The sequence below is a fragment of the Eschrichtius robustus genome, chromosome 12 (assembly GCF_028021215.1).
Source record: "Eschrichtius robustus isolate mEscRob2 chromosome 12, mEscRob2.pri, whole genome shotgun sequence".
Classification (NCBI taxonomy): Eukaryota; Metazoa; Chordata; class Mammalia; order Artiodactyla; family Eschrichtiidae; genus Eschrichtius; species Eschrichtius robustus.
The window spans coordinates 26,220,468-26,235,734 of NC_090835.1; the positions used below are offsets into that span (position 1 = coordinate 26,220,468).

Below are 15,267 nucleotides of genomic sequence, written 5' to 3' on the forward strand. Positions count from 1 at the left end.
CTCGTATCTTTAAAAACGAAAGTTTAAAGTTAGCTCAATAGTAGTCACAGTGAAAGTGTCAAAATACTTTTAAGTGCTTCCTCTAATTTCATCTGGCAAATTTCATGGGAGAAATTTCTTTGCAAAATTGCTATACCCTGATAAATATTTCTATTTTCCATTATTAGTAAGAATTATGAAGCAAAAATTTGCTTATATTGACTCAGAATTAAAAATCAATTTTTCCAAAAGGATCTTTTTTTAAGGACTGTTGGGCAGAATATTTTTACCACCGACCCCACCCCCCTTAACCCCCCGCTGCCGCCACTGATTAAGAGAAACTTATTCAGGATTATGTACCAAAAGATAAGAACCCCTATGAACATACCTTTTGTGCAGTCAGAAACAAAATCAGAAGCAGCACCAAGTACATGGGAAACACACGTTTTTCAATTTATACTTCCTCATGGTTCTCTTGGATATCCTCTGGAACTGCTTGGAAGACTGAAGGATTTCATCCCCTAGAAACTCACGCTGTTGAAGCTCAGCGTGTCTTTGGGCCAAGAGCTTCATGGATTTATCTGTCACTGTTTCTATGAGGTCGTCCACCTATGACAGCCAGATACAAAGAAATGAAACCATGTGCTAGAAAGCCTTGTCCACATCCAAAGGAGGCCTGTTTTTCCTGAGAGATAAGTTCAGGAATTGTTGGACGTTTACAAGTCCCAAAGTATTAATCTAATTCAAGTCATAGCAAACAGAGCTTGAAAACATACATTTACCACCCAGTGGTAAAGAGGATCTCATTTCTTCTCAAATGAAGCCCATGTGTGTGCCTTCCTTTTAATTGAATTCACTTGATATTTATTAGGCACACAGCACCATCCTCGGTGCCCTCAGCAATCCTGTAGCCACTCTTGAATGCCCCCCACTAACATGATTCCTTCATGCTAATCATTAGTTTCATCCCACATCCGCGCTGTCTAGCAGGGCTGTGCATTCAGTTAAGCCTGGCCCTCTGATGCTTTTGAAACACCAAAGTAAAAGCCTTTGTCCACTACCTGCATTTGAAGCTTTACTACTGTCAAATCTGATTTTCGGAGGATGTTTTCCGTGCTATGTTTCTTTTTTTTAAATGCTGGAAAGTGTGGTCTCTTTTTTGAGGAATACGGAACCTATCATAAAAATGCAAAAATACATCAGATTAAGAAGTGCCAACATGATATCTGTGACGGTGCTTAAATGAACATTCTCACCTTTGGGACATTCTCTTATAAACTGAACATTTGCCCCATAACAACGTTGAGTTGGAGGTCGTATTCATATTATTCTCCACCCCCCATGTATCTCCTTTGTGCCCAGAGCTCTCTTTGAAGAGATCTATAGGGTGCAGCGAAATGAGATTGTCTGGTTCTAAGAGAAAATACAGTGTCAGGAAAAAAGCAGGTCATTTGTAAGGGGGAAGAAGAAGAAATTGCTTCTGCAGCCGCTGAGCACAGAGTGTGGGGCTGTTGTAGACCAGTGCCCCAGAAAGCTCATTATCACTGGATCCAGTTGTTAATTTGGTCTTGTTTCTGCAGGTTTCCTTATTTTCATGACAGACATGTCTCCAAACATAAAAAGAAAGCTCCGGGTTCTTTTCGCTGCATGCCTGATACTCTTCCCCTGGTCCCTGGCTTGCTGGTTTCAAGTACCTGTGCTATTGGAAATCATTCCTAGGTCATGGCTCCTGGCTAATATGCCCTTTTTAGTCTTATTGGGTTCACTCTTCCTTCCCCTTGTGCTTAGTAATTAGTATTAGGACTATTGTGAGGCCTACACAAAGTAGGATGTGGGACCACATCTGGGTCTTGCCCTTTGCCTGAGTTTACAAATGAGTCTGTGGAACCTCCACTCTGCCCTGCCAGCTCGCCCAGGCTCAAGTGTCACTGGCAGAATCTTCCCCAGTCCATCCAGAGTACGACTCCTCTTTTTCCTCTCTTGTAAAACCAAGTGTTTTGGGGGCTTTTTTTCTATTAAGCACTTGGTAATTACTTACTTCTGTGTTTGTTGAATACCACTATTAAAAAGTCAAATGCCTAGAAGGGTCAGGCAGGGTTTGTAAAACAGGCTTAGCTGGGGCTGGTGTGAACTGGAGAGAACATGCCCTCCTGCAAAGGGGGCAGGCCTCTGCGCCGGCTCCTGCTGTTGCCCCGGGAATTGTGGGCCCAGTGTTGCCAAATCCTCCTATTTTTCAAAAGGAAGTTGAAAATCCAGATTTCTGTTTGAATTTTTCTGATTTTGAAATGTGGGCCGTTCATTCAAATATATTTTTGAGAACATTCTGAGAGCTAACAGTGCCATACTTTCATGTCCATCTCCTCCATCAAACTATAAGTTCCACACAAACAGGACCATGACCTTGGGTCACCTTTATTGCCTCCCCAGACTGCCCAGCACATAATAGGAATACGATAAATGCAAACTTAGCACAAAAAAGGTAAAATTCAAAACTAATATTGGTGCACTCTGGCAGTGACGCTCTAGAGCAGCATTGTTCGACAGAATTTTCCACAAAAATGGAAATGTTCTTTATCTGCGCTGTCCAGTCCAACAGACGCTGGCCATATATGTTTACTGAGCACTTGAAAGGTAGCTAGTGCAGCGAAGGGAATGGACTTTTATTTAATTTTAATTAATGTAAATAGTCACACGTGGCTATTGGCTACCATATTGGACGGTACAATTAGTACCTAGCATAGTAATTAGGACTAAGCACTCCAGAGCCAGGTCTTCTGCTGTTTGAAGCCTGGCTCTTCCAATTATCTGGGCCAATTACTTAACCTCTCATTACCATCCCTAAAATAATATCCTACTTACTGTAGTAACCTATTGCTCTCTACCTTATAGGGCTGTCGTAAGGATTAACTGAGCTGGTATTTTTAAAGCACTGAGAACAGGGCCTGGAACATAGTCAGCTTTAAGTAAATGCTTATTATATCTAAAGTAATAATAGTATTTCAGGGTTCTATTAAAAAAATAGTCTGGGCAATTTAGGCTAAAACTTGATAAGTACAGGTAAGTACAAGCTTTGGGTTGGAGAGTCCTGGATCACCTAGTGCTGTACTGTCTATACTATACATATGGCTATTTGTATTCTAATTTCAATTACAATGAAATAAAATTTAAAATTCAGCTCCTCAGTTGCACTGGCCACATTCCAAAGTCTGAAAAGCCACACGTGCTAATGGCTACTATTTTGGACAAATGTACACTTGCATCCTCACAGAAATTCTATTGGGTTGGTCTAGAGAATTCCTCTCCACATGTATGCATGATAGGCCAGGTGCTAATATACTAATGAGTCTTGATATTTGAACAGCTGACAAAGTCAATATAAAGCTGTAAACTTCACTGTTGCCCAGATTGTAGCAGAAGCTGCACAGTTTGCGCTCAGAACTAGAGGAATCAAAACTGGAAAGTCCACATTCTGTGCCCTAAATTCTGGGAGTGGAGACACACAAGTAGCAGCTTTAAATGCTTTATTATGAGGGACTTGCAGTGGGAGAGAACTTGGTTTTTACAACATCCCTAAACACTGACTTACTGATAAGTCTTTAGAGGCGAGTTTGTTTTAGCATTTTACCTTCTGCAGTCCTGAGGGAAGGGATGTCACAGATAACCGCTTGGTGGTTCTCCTGGCTCGGAGGAGTGTATTTCCTTGGGTTATCTCCTCTGTCTCTGCTTCTACAACATCAAGTTGTATAGTTGCTTAGAGGGAAGGGGAAGAAAAAAACAGACAATCTTGAAGGATCACAGTAATAAACATATGCTCCCTATTAGAAAGTCTCCTGAAAAGCCAGCATCACATGCTGTCTCAGTGGCTTTTTTCTTTGGGGTTAAAAATTTTAAATGGATTTGTTTTGCTGAAGCTTACACTTTCTCCTGAACATTTATTTGCCTTTTCTTGTGGTCATGACCTCAGTGGTCACCAACCCATCTTAACAAGGTGGTTACCTGTCTTTGAGACTTCAGTTTTGCCCTCTGTTGCTTTTCCCTGTAACTCTTGTGGAATTCGAAAAAGTAACCCTCTAATGTGCAAGACAATCCCTTGAGTATTTGCTGTAGACAAAAGCCAACTTTAAATCTACTCTGCAGCAAAGTGGCACAAGGCTCAGTCATTCACATACCATCTTAATAGTTTTTCCCACATTCCAGGAGCCCTGTGAACACTAGAGCCCTTAATATTTTTCTTTATCAATTCAATTCTTAACACAATAAACGTACTTATAAAGGAAACTTAAAACACTATCATAAATCAAAAACCAATATCATAAATACAGGCACTGAGACTAGTATGGTAAAACCAAAACCATGTTATTGCCTACAGAAGGCACTAAACTTGAGGTTACTCTCTTTTTTACTGTAACAGAAAAAGGGCAGAAAATGAGACTTTTTCCTTGTTGTAGTCAAAGGGATTGACAGGGTCATTTGGAAAAAGGGTTTTGCAGCTTGTCCTGTTTCAGTGTCTTCAAGCTGTGCGCAGCACCTAAAATCAGCTTAACCTGCTTTAGGTCCATTGATAACCACATCTAGGAGCCGTGGCTCCTCATCTCAGTGACTGGTGGCTCCACCTTCAAAGCAGATGCTCAACCCGGGGACCCTTCCTTCTCCCCTGCCACCGTCCAGCTCATCCCCAAATCTTGCAACTTCTACCTGTGAATATTTCTCCCTTAATCTCACCATCCCCACCGCCACGACTCGTCCAAACTATTATCATCCCTTGCCTGAACGAATGTAAGAGCCTGTTTATTGTTCCTTCTGCATCTCTTCTTGCTCTCCTTCGATCCAGTCTCTACCCTGCAGCCTGAGCTACCTTTAAAAAATGCCAATCAGATTATATAAATCCCCAGCTTGAAAATATTTGATGGTTTCTTATCACCCTTAGGAAAAGTTAACATTTCTTAACATGGCTTACAGACACCCTTACCACCTTATTCACCAGCCTCTCCCTGGCTGGATTACTTTAATTTCTTAATTACACCCAGCGCTCTCTTGATGTTGGAACTTGAAAGTGCTCTCCCCTCTTCCTGGGAAACTGTTCTCACCACTCTTTCCTTATCTAACTCTAGCTGTCCCTCAGATCTCATCTGAGTTGTTCCTTCCTCAGAGAGGCCTTTCCTGAGCCCCCTCCCCTAAATTAGCATCCATGATGTGTAACCATAGTGCCTTCTGCTTCTCCTTTGCATGAGAGGTAATTATCTGCATAATGCTGGAATGTCCCTCTGTGCTGTAACTCCAGGAGGGTAGGGACCATGTGTGTTCTATCTGCTACTCTATCCCTAATAGTGTGGCTGACATATAATAATTATTTACTAAATTTTTGTTAAAAAAGTGTAATGAGGGTCAACAGGGATGAGCAACTGTCTTTTGGTCACAGCTGAGGGTCAGAATGTTTGAGTGGAAGCCTGAAGGATGGGCAAGTTTCTTGGAAAAATCTTAGTGTAGAGATTTGTTATTCCAACTAAGTTGAAAATAAGCCAGTGCATGGGATGAGGGGGAAGATTCTGGTCCTCTGTTTTCTGCTGGACCCTCCAACTCCACCCCCATCAGTATATAAGCATGCCCTCTTTGCTATTTTTAACGGAAATAGGCAGGTCAATCCATACCAGGTAATTGCTAGATGCTTGGATCCTTGTAATAGTGACTGCTTTTTCCAGAAGAGTTTGTTTGAAAGGGCAATCAGTCAGCTGGAAGCCATCATTTTTGTTTTTTTGGGGTTTTTTTCTGGAAAAAGTATCCACTAGGCTTGCAGCCTTATAACCATGTGAAATTTGAAGGTATGTTTGAATTTCCTACATATACATAAGGACTTTATATGTTTCTGGATGCTGTGCTATAAAGGGTATTAGAAACCTACAAAGGATATTCATGGCAGTGAAGCTCTTCTGTATGATATTATAATGAGAGACACATTACATGGTGGGTTTTTCAAAACCATAGAAGTGTGCAGGGCAAAGAGGGAACCCTAATGTAAACTATGGACTATACTTAATAATAATATATTAATATTGGCTCATCAATTGTAACAAATGTACCATGCTAAGGCAAGATGTTAATAACAGAGGAAACTATGAGGGTAGGGTAAGGAGAGAGAGGTATATGGGAACTAACTTTCTGTATTTTCTGCCCAATTTTCCAGTAAACCTAAAACTGCTCTAAAAAATAAGGTCTATTAATTTTAAAAAGCTACAGAGGAGAATGCAAATAGTAGTAGTATCGTTAGCCATCACTCATTAGGGCCCCCCCAAAACAGCATCACCACGTTGCAAAAAAGACAAAGTTAACTGTTCAAACATTGATTCTTCACAAGGTACATGAGAAGTAGATACAACAAAATAAAACTTCCTTTCTGACTTACCAATCATAGATTTTAAAAATAGAATTCTCACCACACCCTCTTCTGTTAGAAGTAGCCATTTGAAAGTATGCCTCACTCCTTTCTCCAGAAACAAAACAAAACAAAATCCCACTTTGGCTTGATTTTCTAATATATGTGTATGTGTATATGCATATACACATACATATGCCTATGCATGCATCTGTATTTAAATGAAAAGTAGCTTTAGACTGATGAGAACCACTGATTAATTGGACTGGGAGGGACCTCAAAGGTGATCTAATTCAGAGCTTTTCAAAATGCATGTACATACGAGTCACGTGGGGGTCTTTCTAAAATGCAGATTCTGACTCAGTAGACCTGGGTGGGGCCTGAGCTTCTGCATTTCAGACCAGCTCCCAGGAGATGCCATACTTGGGGTAGCAAGAAAAGCCATCCTAATTTCATTTTTCCTCTTGGCCTTGACACTTAACCATATGTTGCCTTTGATTACCATCCTGTGAGAGCTTTCTCATTCTTGGTTCGGTAAATAACTTGGGCGATGGAAGCTCCTTGACAATTCTAGGAAGAGAGCTCTGCGTATTTGAAAGGAGGGTTTCCTTATGGTTAGTGGAGCCCTCTCCGCTGACACTTGCTGGCTTGCTTCTGTACTCGTGTGACAGCATCCTCCCCAAAAAAGTCTTCACTTTCTTGACCAAATCTCTTTTCTGATTTTGCTGGCTTTCATGAAATTCCATGTCACTCTCATTGGATGATTCCTCTTTGGGGACCAATACATTTTGTTTTACTAAGCTGGTAGACACAGCTCTATGCCATCTGAACAAAAGAGAAATAATTTGTATCAAGGAAATTGAAAAGTTAAAAAAAAGGTATCATTTAAATCATTAAAATCCACTGCAAATGTGAAAAAATTATACAGTTCCAAAAAATAAATTTGAAGACCCAAATCACAGAAGAATAAAGCCAAAGCAACTACTTGGCGTTTTGTTGCCAAACTCTAGAAGTGCATTCTGGCCACTATCTCATTTAATCCTCATAGCAGGTAGGTTATATTCTTATCTTCATTTTACTAATGAGTAAACTGAGACATAGAGAGATTAACTTAATTGACCAAGCATAGAATGCAGATTTTAATCTTGGTTTGTGATTGTTAAATTATATTACCTCTTATTGGCAAATTGGAGATCTTATTTCAGTAATGGTTTGAGATAGTTTTTGCTGGATTTAGTGGTTCCCAGGCTACAGTGATGAGAGATGAAAGAGTCTGCTAGGGTAGTCAATAAAGACTATAGTCTCCAAGGTCCTATAAACACTTCATTTACATAGAATATGCATTTAGAGAGAATAATTCTAAATGCATTATTTCCAAAATTCCAAATAGTCATATAGCATCTTCATCATTTTTGCATATTTTAGTAGTTTTTCATATTTTAGTAAATAGGTAACACTTCTTAATAGACTTCTATGTGCTAAACACTCATCTAAGTTCTTTCATATGTATTACACAATTTAATCCTCCTACTGTCCTCTCCATTTTACAAATGAGGAAATTAAAAGTTGGAAAGATTAAATAAGGTTAAATAAGATTAAGTAACTTATGCCCAGACAATCTGACCCCAAAGTCTGTGTTGTTATCCTCTGTGCTAGGTAAATATCATCCATTCCATGATACCCTGATTTACCTAATATTCTTCCTCAATTAACTGTTTTTTTGTTAGTTTCATCCAAAGCAACAATATCCATAAAATCCCAGGGATTTAAAAAAATTAACCTTTTTAATTTCGAGATAATTGTAGTTTCACATGCAGTTGTAATAAATAATACAGGGAGATTCTCTGTGTACCCTTTACCCAGTTTCCCCCAATGGCAAACTCCTGCAAAACTAAAATACATTGGCACAACCAGGATATTGACACTGATACTGGCAAGATACCGAACATTTCCATCACCACTAGGATACTCCGTGTTTTATAGCCACACCCACTTCCCACTCACCCCTACCTTTTCCTTAAACCCTGGCAATCACTAAGCTGTCCTCCATGTGTACAATCTATGTCCTTTCAAGAAGGTACTGTAAATGGAATCATACAGCATATGGTTGACCCTGGAACAACATGGGTCTGAACTGTGCAGTTCTACTTACATGCAAATTTTTTTCAATAGTAAGTACTACATGATCCAAGGTCAGTTGAGTCCGTGGATGTGGAACCTTAGACACCAAGGAACTGCAGATATGGAGGGTTGACTCTAGGTTATACATGGATTTTTGACTGTGCAGATGGCTGGCATCCCTAACCCCTGCTTTGTTCAAGAGCCAACTGTAAAATCTTTTGGGGTTTACTTTTTTCATTCAGCATAATTCTCCAGAGATTCATTCAGGTTGTTGTGTTTATCAATATTCTATTCCTCTTTATTGCTGAGTAACATTCCGTGATGTGGACATACCACACTTTGTCTAACCATTCACTCATTGGAAGACATTTGGGTAGTTTCCAATTTGGGGCCGTTATGAATAAAGCTACTATCAACATGTGTGTACAAGTTTTTGTGTGAGCATAAATCTTCATTTCTCAGGGTGAAATCCCAGGTTTCATATTATATTATATTACATTATATTTATAATACATGTAATACATATTTCTAATGAGGATATAAATTCATAACTATTAAAAACATTTTTCATATGCTACTTAAACTATGTCAAGTCCCACCAGTAGCAAAATACCAACCTCCAGAAAAACACTATTCTCAATTGAACCTAAATCATTCAGCTTCTCTGTCATTATGCAAGAGAAGTAGTTCAGCCCACTAAATAGTTCAGCCCAAGCACTGGAGTTAAATGGTTTGGTTCAAACCAGCACCATACTTCCTAACTGTGTGATCTTGGCCATGTTATTTAACATCTATAAGCTTCAGTTTTCTCATTTGAAAATAGGTATGTTGTTCTCAGGAATGTACAAATAAAAGAAAATAATTTATGTGCTTGAAACCTGATAATACATTCAATAAATGACAGCTTTTATTACCATGTGGAACAGATCTGTGTGGAAAAAATTTAAAAGGCAAGAAGGGAGTGCAAGCTAAGAGGTCAAAAGAAGGGAGTCCTCATAGGCTAGCAGCCTCCTTTTTGGGACCAAGGACGTAGAGTTCTGTCAGTTGTACACACACACACACACACACACACACACACACACTCAAGAGGTGGTATTATTCACATTCATTATAGTTGAGCATAGTTACTATAATACAATAACTTTCCAGCAGAGGGCAGTCAAGTGTCCTAAGGAAGGGGTGCCATATTCTAATTTGCCCAAAGGTCATTTACGGGCTAAGACTAATTTCCCATGGACCCTTCTGAGAATCTTTTAATAAAGCCATCTGTTTCTACTACCATAAATACACATACACATGGGAATAAAATTCAGGACGTTCAGGAACCCCCAAGGCCATCCATGCAACCCTTCAAATAAAAAGCCCTGCCCTAAGCAGTTTCTGAATCTCTAGAATGCGTCTCCCATTCCCATCCCTCCACCCTTATTCCCAGTCTATTTATAACATAATTAACAAATGTAATTTTGCTCCAGAGCCTAGGAGTAGAACTGCTGCCATTGTTGTTATGAAAAGAATCCTTTCTTTCCTAAGCTTTTAAGTATCTTGGTTGGTGGTGAATTTATTTGGTTGTATTGCCTCTCCTTTTAACCCCTGTTTCTTACTGAAAGTGGAAATCTCTGCAAAATTTCATTTTGCCTGTGGAAGTTCAGAAGTCTGATCTTTGATGCTTCAGGTCTCATGAAAACACCTCATTTCTACCTATCTAAGATATTGCTCATGAACCTGGTAAGAAAGAAAACACCCTGCCCTCAAAATTGGAAAATAATTCATCTCACTAACTTTCCAAATTAAAATGTATTATTTTTGGAGTATTTCATGCTTGTCTTCATGGTTTTGCCATTGGCAAGAAAAATTAAGTATAAGACAGTTTTTAGGTTACATAAGAGCATGCACATGGGTGAAATACAATTAGTATGTATCTCAGCAGCCAAAATTGCTGGAAAAGGGAACAGAAAGAGCATTGCTCATGGACTCATCTTGAAAAATGCACTACTGAATTTTCAAAATAATAGTATTTGCTGTCTAAAATTGTGAGACTGAAATATTAACTTACTATCTGCTTATTTTAGTATAATATGCAACATTAAAACTCAAATTCAGGTAGAAAGGAAAGGTTTTCCCCATTACAATGAAGACTTTTCTAATCACAAAATGAAGCTTCCATTGTGGCACTAGGTTCTCTGATCCAGTGTGTAAATGCTGTCTCCTCTTCCTCTAATCCATACAGAGCCTTCATTTCTAAACGCAATGCTTAAAAAGAGATGCTACCTTTTCTAATCATCACAGTGAATATTGGTCAATGCAAAATCCAAAGAATCTCACTCAAGAGAGAAGGAAATGAGTCCCAGTTTCCTACCTTTCAATCCCTTTCCTTTTGAATGAGCCATTTCTCTTTCTGGGTTGCTGAAATCTCCGGTACTGGCCAGCTTTTCCGTAAGCAACCTTAAAGGGCTCTGGTGTATATAGGTGAGGATGGTCCGTTGCTATCAACTTCACCTGTAGTAGCTGTTTTGGATTTCTTCAGCTCTTGAGCTCACAAACTTCAAAACAAAATCATGCAGTGAGTGACTGAGGCGCTTTTAACTTCTGGGCTGTTTGGGGTAAAGTACTAGGAAATTTTTGGAATTGCTTCCTGATTCCCTTTAAGGTGTTAGAGACATCATTTGTTGGACCGGCCCTGTTTACCACTTCACGGAGGTCACCAGTGACGCATTTGACAGAGCGGTGGGAAATTCCCTTTCCTGTCTGGGCAAGGCAGACGCAGAACAGGTGACCTGATTGTCTAACCACTGCCATTTGGGTTGGTAATAAAATAATCACACACCAATTGATTATCACAGTCAGGTGTGCATGTTTGAATTCCGAAGAGGGCAGAACCAGAAGCAATAGGAATTCCAATGATCCCAGCTTTTGTTAGATTTTTCAAGTAGAGCTGATGAATACTCTCTCTGTCACGTTTTTATTTGGCCTTCTCACAGTACACTTCCAAGGGCTATTATATCTTGTATTTTGTAGCGATCTCTCAACACACGTGGCTGAGAAAGTTGAGTCCACCCCTCCCTTCTAACATTTTCTAGTTTATTTCCCAGAGAAGAGCAAATTCTGGCTGGGTTTGAACTTCCCACCACAAGGTGGCAGCAGACACTAGGATTTATTCCCATCCTTCTCTGGTGCTTTGAGTTTTTCAGTCTGAACTTAACTAGAAGCTAAGAAGGAAAACTCTAGAAAAGTGTTGGGAGATACAAGGATTACTCTGTTTGCTGTGTTTGCACTCATCAGTCATCTGGAGCTGGCTTCTCAGGCTTTCATGAGCACACAAATTACCTGGGGATCTTATTAACATGCAGATTTTAATGCAGTAGTTCTGCCTGATAAGGTCATTGGGCCAGAGAGCGCAACAAGATAAAAGAGTTACTTGCGTGAGGATCTGTCTGCTCCAGGCAGATGAATCAGCAGGTACCAAAGCCCTGAGGTGTTAGGAGTCTGATGTCTTTGAAAATTTACAAGATAGTCAGGGTGGCTGCAGCAAAGAGATGGATGTATCTGATGAGCTGGAGAGACAGGCAGGGCCAAACCTGCTGGATCCTACAGAACAATTGAAAGATTTTGGTCTGGCTCTTCAGAATAATGGAAAATAATTAGAGTTTTTGTTTTGTTTTGTTTTGTTTTATTTTGGCCGTGCAGCATGGCATGCAGGATCTTAATTCCTCGACCAGGGATCAAACCCATGCCCCCTGCAGGAGCTAGTCAATACATATTTATTCTGGGCAGTGAGGATCCAGCGTTGAACAAGACAACTGGAATCCCTGTGGAAGCTCGTAGACTTAACCACTGAACTGCCAGGGAAATCCCTATTAGGGTTTTTCTATCATTAAAATTTTTTAAATATAAAATTAAAAAATTTTAAATTGTGATAAACTAGACATCATATAAAATTTACCATTTTGAAGTGTACAGCTCAGTGGCAGGAAGTCCGTTCACACTGTTGTGCCACCATCACCACCACTGTCTCCAGCACTTTTTTTATCTTGCAAAACTGAAACTCTATGCCCATTAAACAATAACTCCTAATAACATTTCTGTCTCTATGAATTTTTTTTAATTGGAAAAAAATTATATTTTGGAAGAACTCACCACATAAGGTGACAGAATTCCAAAAATCAAATTACATGAAAATATACATCACAATATCTTCATACAATAGGTGAGAAAAATCTGCTGTATAGAAGAGAGACAACGAAATACGAAGGGCTAAGGAGAAGGATATGAGGGTAAACAGCATTTTTATTTTTTTAATTAAAAAAAATTAATTAATTAATTAGTTTGTTTTTGAGTCTTCGTTGTTGCGCACGGGCTTTCTCTACTTGCGGTGAGCGCTTCGTTGCAGTGCTTGGGCTTCTCATTGCAGTGGCTTCTCTTGTTGCAGAGCGCAGCTCTAGGCGCACGGGCTTCAGTAGTTGTGGCTCGTGGGCTCAGTAGTTGTGGCACATGGGCTTAGCTGCTCCGCGGCATGTGGGATCTTCCCGGACCAGGGCTCGAACCCATGTCCCCTGCATTGGCAGGCGGATTCTTAACCACTGCGCCGCCACGGAAGTCCCAAAACAGCATTTTTAACAGCAAACCCAGAAGTTAAGTAGAAAGCCTGTAGCTGTGCATGCTTTATTCATCCAACCTGCACATTAGGTAACTGAAGGGCAAAAGTAAACTGAATCAGAATTCTGTATTTTTGGGGGTAAATTTCAATAATTTGAAATCTGAATTGAATTCAGAAACAACTCTTTTTAGTTCTTTGGGATAATGACTGAATTCAACAGCTCTCAACAACAAAAAAATGTCATTGCTACATCCAATCCAAGAGATGGGTTCAATCTGTCTCTATGAATTTGTCGATAGTTTTTAAGGAGTGATGCCAAAACCCGGCCTCTGTGCACTGATGCCAAATTGAATCTCAGAGACAGACTTTTGGGTGAAATAGAAGAGAACAGCTTTATTGCTTTGCCAGGCAAAGGAGGCCACAGCAGGCTAGTGCCCATAAGACTGTACCTCACCCTGGACGGGGGTAGTGAGGAGTCTTTAACAGTGTTCGGGGAGCAGGGCGTGGTCAGCTCGTGGACATTCTTCTGATTGGTTGGTGGTGAGGTAATTGGGAGTCAGCATCATCAACCTTCTGGTTCCAGCTGCTCTGGGGTCAACGTGCTTGAGGGCAGCATACAATTAACTTCTTCCACCTGGGGGGAGTTTCAGTATCTGCAGAACAGCTCAAAGGACATGGCTCCGAATATTATCTATAGACCTTGGGGAAGAACTAAAGGTCCTTGACTTTGTTTAATGGCCAAAGTATTATTATTTTGTCTTGCTTGACTGTGTTCCTTTCTTTCCGCATTTTCTCACTTCTCTGATTAAATTTATTCTTTGACTAAAGTTTTTCTACAGACGAAAGGCAGGCGGGGCTCTATTCTGGGAAAGCCTCATGGGGTCCTGCTTGGTTACAGGAGCTAGTCAATACATATTTGTTCTGGGCAGTGAGGATCCAGCGCTGGACAAAGCAACTGGAATCCCTGTCCAGGACTGACACTCTAGTGTCATCGAGGGAAGATGCTTTTGGACAGGGAGTATGGTCAAGGCAAAGGCCCTGAGGCAGGACCTGCTTGATATGTCTAAGGAACAGAAAGGCTTGTGTGGCTTGAGCAGAAGGGAGTGAAGGCAACCGTAGAGGAATATGAGGCCAGATAAATAAATGGAGACATCTATCGTGTGGGTCTTGGAGGCCAGCATATGAACTTGGCTTTCACTCTCTGCGAGATGAAAAGCTATTATAGGATTTTGAGAAAAAACGTGGTGTTACCTGATTTCAGCTTTAGCACATTGTCACCTCCGCTCCGAGTTGCTCAATCATGTAAAATGTGCGCACCAATATTTTCTAACATAATCTAAATGGCCCCTGTATTAGTTCTCTTTTGCTGCTGTAACAGATTACCACAAACTTGGTGGTGCCTTAAGACAGCATAGATTTATGACCTCACAGTTCTGCAGTTAGCAGTCTGACACAGGTCTCACTGGGCTAACATCAAAGTATTGGCACAGCTACATTTTCTTCTGGAATCTCTAGGGCTGTACCCATTTCCTTACCTTTTCCAGTGTCTAGAGGCCACCCCCTTCCTTGGCTAGTCACTCCCTTCCTCCATGTTAAAGCCAGCAACTTTGCATCTTTCTGACATTCATCATACCTCCTTCTGATTCTCTTTTTCTGCCTCCTTCTTCCACTTTTAAGGACCCTTGTGACTACATTGGTCTCATCCAGATAGGTGGCCACTAGGTGGCTAATTGAATATCCTTGCCAAACCTTGGTATTGTCAGACTTTACATTTGCTTCCAACCTCAGTTAGGTGCAAAATGCTATCTAATGCTTGTTCTTAATTTGATTTTTGTTATAAGTCTAAACCTCAAAAGATGCAAAGATTGTTCAGTAGTTTGCTTACTGTTTTGTTTTGTTTTTGGTGAAAAAGTGAATCATAGCTGTTCTAAGCATAGGTTTTGTGGTCCAAGAAACATAGGTTTGAATCACAGTCCTTCCAGTTAGTAGCAATGTGACCTTGGGAAAATTACTTTTCTGCACTTTGGTTTTCTTTTCTGTATAAAGAGATTAATAATAATAATACCACCTCACTCAGGGATTGGTAAGAAGATCCCATGAGATAATGTATGCAAAATGCCATTTAGTGCTTGGCCATAAGGAGCAATTAACACTGTACATGTTACTATCATAAATATATTTATACTTCAATATTCAGTGCTAG

At 40.1% G+C, this 15,267-nt stretch overlaps 1 protein-coding gene across 1 annotated transcript; it reads right to left on the reverse strand.

Moving 5' to 3' along the window:
* Positions 1-390: 390 nt before the first annotated feature.
* Positions 391-11,266, reverse strand: C12H3orf49 (chromosome 12 C3orf49 homolog). Its single transcript, XM_068559148.1, has 6 exons — positions 11,156-11,266; positions 10,827-10,975; positions 6,852-7,174; positions 3,605-3,729; positions 1,041-1,154; positions 391-588 (listed from the first exon to the last, which is right to left on the reverse strand). The coding sequence occupies exons 1-6, from the start codon at positions 11,264-11,266 to the stop codon at positions 391-393; spliced, it is 1,020 nt and encodes a 339-aa protein (XP_068415249.1).
* Positions 11,267-15,267: the final 4,001 nt, after the last annotated feature.